Genomic DNA, 9,544 nt, shown 5'->3' with positions numbered 1-9,544 from the left:
ATTTAGATCCACTATGTCAGCCTCCCCAAACTGGGTGGTATTGTCGTGTCCAGGGGGTTTAGCCCCTACCTGGACAGATGGCCAAACAGTTCTCCCTTGGAGACCTACAGCTGTGACTCTCGGAGATTAATGCACGCATGGGAAAGAAATGGCGGTAAGGGGACAGAAGAAAACGGGTTATACTCGACCCACAACAGATACACGGACACAAGCAAATGAAATAGAACAAATAATAACTTAAGATCAATAATCAAATATGTACAATGACAATAATTCAAATTATAATAATGAAATAAAAACATGAGGTAAACTAAATCTAATTGAGGCACCTCCATGCACACTTAAATACAGATAAGGGAACAGGATAATAAAAGAAAAATCCCTCCTTTATCCCGACACTTAGCTGTGTGCCCAGAGATGGCTTTTATGGAACGTGGAATCGAGGCGCTTCGGCGTGAACACGCAATCGCGCCCCCAAAAATGGCGCTCGGCCGCTCTCGCGCAGCGGGACGAACGTACGTCAGGCAATTTGTGAGCGAGATTCAACACCAAGGCTCAGAGACCCCATGAAGCTTTCTCGTGCATCGATCGTCTTCACCGACCCACTGCTTTTCAGAATGGCTGCCGTCCCCTTCGGTTACCTACACGAGGCTTGGGGTCCGTTCCTCATGACCCAATCAATAGCCAAGGGCCAGCGTCTTGCTTCACCACATGAGCCAATATCACCTCAGCAGGAATACAATAATCGTGCTGTCTTTTTCATGCATCGAATGAAAGCCATTTTGTAGTGCCCTGATCTTTCACGCCATCTCCTAGCTACGTTCTCGTCTCTTGACCGCATGCATCCTGTACTCTGCACTCACCTCTCTTTACCCTCACCTCGTGCGTGCACTCCCAATCGCTCGTGATTACTGCGCAACTAACCCCTCTTCTTCGACGTCACGCTGAACGAAGCTCCTCCTCCGGGATGTGGCGTGCTCGCACGAAACACGGGAAGGCAGGGCCTCTGTCCACTCAGCACGTTTTGCTTGTTTGTTATCGTGGTTTTGGTTATAAAAACGCAACTCCTTCATGGTTGGCTAGGAAATGCAAAAAAACGTAGGAATAGTTCACAGGGGGCAATCGCATACTGGGGGACATTGTCCTTAATCCCCATCTAATTAACACTGCACCACCCCCGTGTGGTGACACGTCACACTTAAGCTCGCAGTCTCCCTTCTTAATTACATCGAGATGTTTCCTACACCTCCACGGGACAAGCAACTCTTTACGATCCTATCTTTCCTTTGAAATTTCTTCATCTACCTCCACAAACATAACAGCATATATAGCAATTGGCAAATGTATCCTGGTGTTGGCGCAGTGGTTAGGGCAGTGGCTTGGGATCCAAAAGGTCCTGAGTTCAAGCCCCGTTGGGCCACTGAATTAATACACCAGGGGGTTGACTCAGCCTGTCATCCTTCCGAGGTTAGCGAAGTGAGTACCAGTGTACTGGGCCGGTGTATACCCCGGTTAAAATAGGTGTACCATATCCCTGTGTCGTAAGAGGTGACCAGGGTTGCGTCAGGAAGGGCATCCGGCGTAAAACATGTGCCAAATCACTATGCGGATCATACGGATGATCCGCTGTGGCGACCCCTAACAGGAGCAGCCGAAAGAAGAAGAAGAAGATAGCAATTGGCAAATGTAAAAACATGGCAGAAGGCTTTCTTCTCCTGAGACGAACAGGTTGGTGGCTACTTGGTCTTTTACTGGTTCCCTAATCTCATACTGCCTTGCTTTTCCACCATCCATTCCTCTCCAACACCACAAAATCACAAGATACGCACGCACGCACGCACGCACGCACGCACGCACGCACGCACGCACGCACGCACACACACACACACACACACACACACACACACACACACACACACACACACACACACACACACACTTCAAATCCATTATTGCTTTCACTTTTATGCTGTCTGTTGATACAGACCAGATTTGATTCAGCCCAGTTCATGAGTTGTTTCACATCTCAAATGGTTCTCCTCCAAAACATTACAACAACCCAAACTTCTCATGACCTCTGCCACTGAAGGTGAAGAAAGTTGTTTTCACCCCTTTCTGTCTGTTTGTTTGTTGGATAAACGGTTGGATCGGTGTTTCTCAGTGAGGGAATTGTATCACAAAGTGTGCCATCACTTGATAATAGCATTAGTTGGTGACCATTAAATATCCCACAGTGTCTTTCGACAATGGGTAGATGAATTGTCAGCACCCTGGCCAAAATGAAATATGCTGCCCCAAACCGACAAGTAGCACAGCATCAGTGGTAGAGCCGTGCCTCCCAGAAGTGATGGAACCTGTAGGCTCAGCTCGTAATTGACTCAAGGCCCAATATGCACACGATACAAACAAACAAGTGTGAAATCCTCTTCCCTTCGATTCCTATTTCCAAGCCAGTTCTCAATCCAGTTTGCAACTCCACAAACAAATCCAGAAGCCCTGACCTCTACGACCAGTCATTGTTGTGGTACCTTATCAAATGCTTCTGGAAGTTGAGCAATACATGACATCAACTGCACTCTTTTAATCTTTAATATTCATCACTAACTCGTAGTGTATTTTCAGAAGAGTTGACTGTGACATTTAAGATGTGATGAACACATCTACAACATGTAATGAGCCATAATTCACAAACTCCTTATCAAAATCAGGTGACAGGGTTCTGAGAGAATCTGAGGCATTGAAACATGCTCACCATACGACATGAGGTTTTATGTACACTTCAATATAACTTTTTCAATGTTGCAAAAGCAGTTAAAGAATCCCAATGATATGAGAATATCGGTTATAGATTTAAAAAAAGGAAGGTGCAAACAGGAAGAAAACTGAGAGAAGGAGGAATGAAGGCCTGGGCTCTGAAGAGCAATCTCATAATGGGAGTATGGCAGACCAACCCCTAAAAGCAGCAACCCCAGTGTAACCACGAGGAAACGTGAAGCTTTACCTGTGACAGCGGTGCAAACTCGTCGTAGCAAACATTGGTACAGCCGGGTTGCAAAGTGTTGCAAATAAAGTTGTCTTGTTCATCCGAGTAGACCGTCTCTGCAGCCACAACCACGACCAGGATGCGAAAAATCAGGAACATGCTCAGCCAGACCTTGGTTAGCACTGAAGATCTCTTCTGGATCTCATCCACAAGAGTTGTTGCAAAATCCCAACTCATGATGGTGACCTGACACACATGAAACAAGTTGGAGCAAAGCATATGTTACGAATCTGGAAGCCATTTGCACACAGACAGCAGTCCCAAAGCTTAGTTATTTCAATAAGTATGTGCATAGTTAGATTCCTCCCTATATCTAAAGGGAATTGCATGTGTGCGCTGCAAAGTTTCTTTCTAGTTAGATTTTTGCAATACCCAACGCCAACAAATCAATCCTTCACTTCTTCGCACCATCGGACGTGGGCGGAGGTTTCCTCACCTCAGAACACCGACCCCGCCCAGGAAAGGAGGGGGTTCCCCCTGTCCAATCAGAGAGGGACAGATATCACCCCACGAAACCCTGTCCAATTAGGGCAAAGGTTACCTCAGAGGAAAGATCACCCCACCCCGCCCAGGGGAGGGATAAGAATCGCCGGGCTCCCTTTAGTGCTCGCTGGAGTTGGGTTGGATTTGTCGGAAAAGAAAGGGGTCGCCATTGCTCTTGGTGTGCGTCATTGGTGGTCGTCGTTGCCATGTCTCAAGCTGGACCTCTGACTATTCCACAGCCGTCGACTTCCATCTCTCATTTTGTTGAGCAATAACCTGGAGTCCGAGCCGGGGATCTCTGCTGGCTCTCTGTGAGGAGCGACCCTGGCCCCCGCCTGGACCCTGCTATATCGTGTCTGGGCTCACCGACGACCCCGAGTTTCACACCTGCAGTCACGGGCCAAACCGCACGAGGCGGCCAGGTACCGACCAAACTCTGACCTCCAGCCTGTCTATCCCCTTGGCTGCGAGGGTCGAAATATAGATAATCCGGGTCCATTTTCTTTTGGTGTATGTGTGTCTGTGGTGGCGCCGTCCTATAAGTAGAAATTGTATGTGTTGATTGCTCATTGTACAATGCCTGTATATTCAGAATAAGTCTACACTGTGTCTTATTATTGTAAATAAACCCCTGTTAAATGTACCAGCTCATTGCCTGTCGTTTCTATCATTGACTCAGTATGGTTCAGGCTTGAGAAATAGAGAGGCCGTTTGTGCCGTAAGTTGTCATTTGGTCCGGCAGGCTTTGGTAATCCCCGTTCGGTTACGCCGGATCCGAGTCAGAAGAGCGACTCGGTTCGGACAAAGTCGGCCGAGGGTGTGGCTTCCCCGGTAGTTAGATGGCGTGGGTACTTAGGTAAATTGGAATTGGACAATTAACCCTACCCCATGCCATCAAAATATTGGCATCCACGGTCCACTAAGGGACCCGTGACCTTCGGAGTTATCCTAAGGTTACGACCTTCAATTCCGGTGTTCGGTGGGAGATGGCCCAACTGCTCCATCTCGCAGTCGTCCTCGCCACCGAACCCGGCACCACAACAATTGGTGTCAGGAGCGTGATTTGGATCCCTCCGCCTCCATAGAGAAATTTACAGGATTCGGGTCAGGGGTGCGTGGAGAAAAAAAAACCCTCGTTCCCTCCAAATTGAGAGCGTTTAAATTGTTCTCAGGAGGAATCATGGCAGGCCAAGACGGGCTGGAGCAGGTGGGTTCAGACCGAAGCTTAGGGGAACCTATGATCTAGGACGACACCCCCATGCAGGAAGACATTTCCCCGCAGCCAAACCCAGAGGTTGTAATGGGCACGGGAGGGGCGGCGTATGACACTCCCCTCCGTAAAATCCCCCCCCCCCCCGACCCCTGGAGGATCCGCGCCCGACCGAGGCGAATCGGCTTCGTCAGGGTCATTTGACATGGGTCGGTTCCTGGAGGTGATGAGAGGCATGATGGACGCGAATGCACAACGAATGGAAAACAAAATGGATGCGAATATGAAGGAAATGGAAAACGGAATGGAAAACAAAATGGATGCGAACATGCAAGCGATGGGAAGCCGAATGGATGCAAATATGCAAACAATGAGGGGTGAAATGCAGAGCATGGGGTTGAACCTGCAGGCGGGTCTGGAGGAGGTGAAAGGCAAAATCGCGGATGAGATCGGCACTGTACGTGGGGAGATGGCCGAGTTGAGGGGGAGTGATAAAGGTGTTTGGTCCGCGATGGAAGCGGGTAAAGAGGACGTGACGGACAAAATAATGACGGTTGGACGGGATGTGGACAGACTAGGGCAGGGGATGAAGGAGGTAAAAAAAAGGACAAGGGCAATTAAAGAAGGAAATGGAAAAAAAACTTGACGGCAATAGAAAAGTTAAAAGAAGGCCAGCAGGAAATAAAGGGGGAGTTGGAGGCCGTAAAGGAGGGATGCAAATTGAGACATGAAGAAATGACGGGAATAGTTACAGAATTGGGATGGAAGGTAGAGACAGAGACGCAGGAACTAGGAGAACGACTGGAGAAACACGTTGAACGAGACGAAGGAAGAATTGGCAGAGACGCAAGGGGAAATAGAGCAGGTGAGGGAGGATGTGAATAAAATAAAAGACGATCAGGCACAGATGGAGGGGAAGGTAAAGGAAATTAAGACGGAGCTGGTGGAATGTATCGAGACCCGATGCCAGAGGCAGGATGGCCTCCTTCAGGAACAGAGGGAGAGGATATACGCTCATCGTCAAAAATCAGTCATACAAAATTAAACTATGCTTAAAGTCCTTGGGTCAAAATGCATGGTCATACAAGGAATGACTGACTGTTTCTCTTTTGAGAAATGCCTTTTTATACAAAATAACTACAAAAACAAGCAGTCATAGACTGGGACTTACGAAATCGTCAACTTGACCTCTGACCTTGTCTAATAAAAGCTGTCTCTCGAGAAGGTCGCGACGCAAACCAGAAGTTTCTACGATGATTCTGCACCAAACCATCAAAAATCGAATGTTTGACCTCACTGTGACCCTGACCTTTGACCGATTTTGACCAAAATCTAATCTGCACTTGCCATCACCCTCCTCAATCACGTGGTGTAATTCGACATTGGGAGCTTCTTCCGTTCTCGAGTTATCATGTCTACAAACAAACAAACAAACAAACAAACACACAAACAAACAAACACACAAACAGATCACGGAAGTCATCAATATTGTTGCAAATTCGCGCCCGCCGGCGTGCGAACGGCCACGTGACTCGAATCGCGGCACGTCGCCCACCGGACGGACAATTCTGTCGTGACCCTCCGGGAACTATCGCCCGCAGCCAGTCACGGGTGGGCCTTTCGACCTCACCACAATCGTGCCAATCGGCCACCCGCGTAGGATAGGATTGTTCGCCAAACTCGACCTACCTAAGTACCCACGCGGATGGTAGACCGGGCGATGGTACCTCGCCGGAGGCAGACTCCGGACACGAACCGCTTAAGCGGTCCGTTCCGTGCTATCGGGATAACCGAGCGGTGTTATCGTTGGCCTCGACGGTTCCGATTAATTATCGGGCGTTTTAAGCCCACGGCGAACCCGTTACGTGAAGCAAGATGGAGATTCAATTAAAGAAAAGACGAAGCGAAACGGGAAAACAGTTCAACATAATGCACATTTATTCCGCGGCACACGGAGAGCACACATATACAGCCAAAGAGAATGCACATATATCAAATGCAACAAAAGAAACAATGACGCAGAGATACTACCGACTAAGACCAACACACGGCAACACTTAAACAGTTTTACTTCACCAGACTGGCGCCGACACACATTTACTCAAAAGCAAAGGAAGGAAGCCACCCTCATAGGCAAGGGGGCAGACGGGCCCGTAGGCCAATGTGTGCGCGGGACCTGAAGGAGCAGTCAGGCCCGCGAGACCCGGGGGCGGGGGGGGGGGGGTCCTACCCGCGTCCTCGTGATGAGCCGCAAATGTGGCTGCGCGGCGGTGCCCCGACTTCGTGCTCCTTCGCGGGTTTCGTTGGCACCGCTTGGAGTGGGGTGGGAACGGGGCCCCCTTTTCGCACTATCTCAGTGCGGGGGAAAAGGGGGGGGGAATTGTTGATGCCCTGGAGGAAGGAGAATGGTTGGCTGGCTTGGGTCCCGCGCCGAGCGATCCCACCGCAACCTCGTCGCCGACCGCCGTCTTCCCCGTCTCGGACCCGAGCTCCTTGGACTCTTCCCCCAATTCTCCTCAGCTGACTGCAGAAAACCACCTTGACGCCTTCACCTCCCGACTCCACTCCGCTCTCCAACCCGACTTGACTGCCTCGCAACAACTCCAACCAAAAACTAACTCTCTGCGCAACAACTCCAACCAAAAACTAACTCTCTGCGCAACAACTCTTTTGCGCAACAACTCTTCTCATTCGCCTCACGCTCGCTATTTTATAGGCCGGGGGTAAGACCCTTCGGTCTCGTGGACCTGGCCGCTCATCCAGGTTACACGCACATTTGGTCCACGAACCAAATGTCCATTTGGTCCCTCGCCTTTGAGGGTGGCTTTTTCCTTTGCTTTTGTGTAAATGCATGTGGTGGCACAGTCTTATAAGTAGAATTGTCTAAGTGTGCGTGTGAAATAAAGACTTTATTCGGTTGTAATTCTTCATTTGCTTACTTGACTGTTCTTATAAGTGCATGATTTTCTGTATGGCTGTAAAATACGTGCTTGTCTGAGTGTGCAATAAATGTGCTTGTTGAACTGTTCCCCGTTTCGTTGCGTCCTTTCCCTTGTTTGAAAGTTCCATCTTGCATCACGGAAGGAATTGGTAGAGGGGTGTAAGCACCCGGTAAATAATCACGTCCGTCGGGGCCGGCGATAACACCGCTCGGTTATCACTGAAGCACGGAACGGACCGCTTAAATGGGTCGTGTCCTAGGCCGGCCAGCGGCGAGGTACGATCGCCCGGTTAACTACTCGCGCAGGTACTTAGGTAGGTCGAGTTTGGCGAACAACCCTATCCTGTGCGGGTGGCCGATTGGTACGATTGTGGTGTGGTCGAAAGACCCACCCGTGACTAGCTCCTGGCGGTAGTTCCAAGGAGGGTCACGACTGAATTGTCCGTTCCGGTGGGCGACGCGGTCGCGATTTGAGTTACGTGGCCGATCGCACGCCGGGCGGACCGAAATTCGTAACAAAATGTATATGTATATATATATATATATATATATATATATATATATATATATATATATATATATATATATATATATATATATATATATATATATATATATGCATTAGCTCTATTATATTAAGATTTCTACCTATTCCCAGCACATTACATTTATTTATGTTAAACTGCCTCTGCAATTCTTTTGCCCAATCTATTGAAGTGCAAGGACTATCCTGCATCTGATCACCCCCTTCTCTGCGATCTTCCTTCTCCAAACTTTGTGTCATCTGCAACTTTAGAAAGCAGACTCTCAAACCCACTGTCCAAATCAACGAGTCAAATTATAAATAATGATGATGTGAGTACTGATCCCTGAGGGACCCTATTACTTTCATCCTCCCAGCCGGATATCCTCATAACGTTGACAGCCACTCGTTGCTTCCTTTCCAGCCACTCCACAAGCCCTCACCTTAGCTAACAACTTCCTATGTGGTACCTTATAAAATGCTTTTTTAAGTCTATGTATGCAGGCTGTCTCAGAAGTCTAGACCCATAAGAAAAAGACATTCATGTTGGTTTTTTTTAAATTACAGGTAAATAAATAAAATACCCTCATGGCTTTTTATACCTAGAACTTGTGTTGCTACATGTTTCTGGAAAAATCCAGAGGGAGGCATGTCAGTAATTCCATGAAGAACACCCTGAAAAGCCAAATCCAAGTCAACCATACATCGGGAAAATGTTTCAACGATTGAAAGTGACCGAGTGTTGCTGACAAACCTCGTACTGGTCGATCTCACCCCTCAACAGATGGAAACAATTCTGAAAATGTTCTTGCAGTGGTTGAAAGAAGCCCCAAATATTAGTCAAGAAGCAGGAGTTGGTCGCTCTTCAATTGCAAGAAAGGTAAACAAATACCATCGATCAAAGGTTACCTTTGTTCAAGCTCTTCATGGCGATCATGCCAACCGACATATGTAATTTTGTGAGTGGGTAATGCATCGACTCGATAAGAAACGAACATTATTAGCTGACATCATCTTCAGTGACGAAACCTCGTTCAATTTGACTGAGAGAGTCAACCGTCTTAATTGTTGATATTGGAGCGGTGAGTATCCTAATTGGACTGATGAAGCTCATGTTCAATATGATCGCAGGATTATAGCGTAATGTGCCATTCATGGTGGCGTTCTGTTCGGCCCCTACTTTCATGAAGAGAATATTTCTGGTGGTAGCTGCCTTGCATTGTTACAAAAGAATTTGCTTCCTTATTTGGATGGTATTTGGCACGATTGAGAAAAGTGTGGTTTAAACATGTTGGCGCATGACCACATAATGCCACCACTGTCTGAAACTGTCTGCTTGAAGCA

The 9,544-nt window shown here is 48.0% G+C and overlaps 1 protein-coding gene across 3 annotated transcripts in view; it reads right to left on the bottom strand.

Annotated features, from left to right (window-relative positions):
* Positions 1-9,544, bottom strand: part of LOC147029982 (gap junction gamma-1 protein-like) — a 47,008-nt gene that overhangs the window by 25,346 nt on the left and 12,118 nt on the right. For all 3 annotated transcript variants that reach the window (XM_085873558.1, XM_085873557.1, XM_085873559.1), the window contains one exon: positions 3,002-3,229. In XM_085873558.1, the coding sequence (XP_085729684.1) occupies positions 3,002-3,220 (219 nt within the window). In that variant the 5' untranslated portion in view covers positions 3,221-3,229. The remainder of the gene's footprint in view (positions 1-3,001; positions 3,230-9,544) is intronic.

The sequence above is a fragment of the Eptatretus burgeri genome, chromosome 3, assembly GCF_056783735.1.
Source record: "Eptatretus burgeri isolate ZD-2024b chromosome 3, Ebu_testis_v1, whole genome shotgun sequence".
NCBI lineage: Eukaryota > Metazoa > Chordata > Myxini > Myxiniformes > Myxinidae > Eptatretus > Eptatretus burgeri.
The sequence above is the reverse complement of the archived record's forward strand: the minus strand, read 5'-3'. Positions and strand labels throughout refer to the sequence as shown.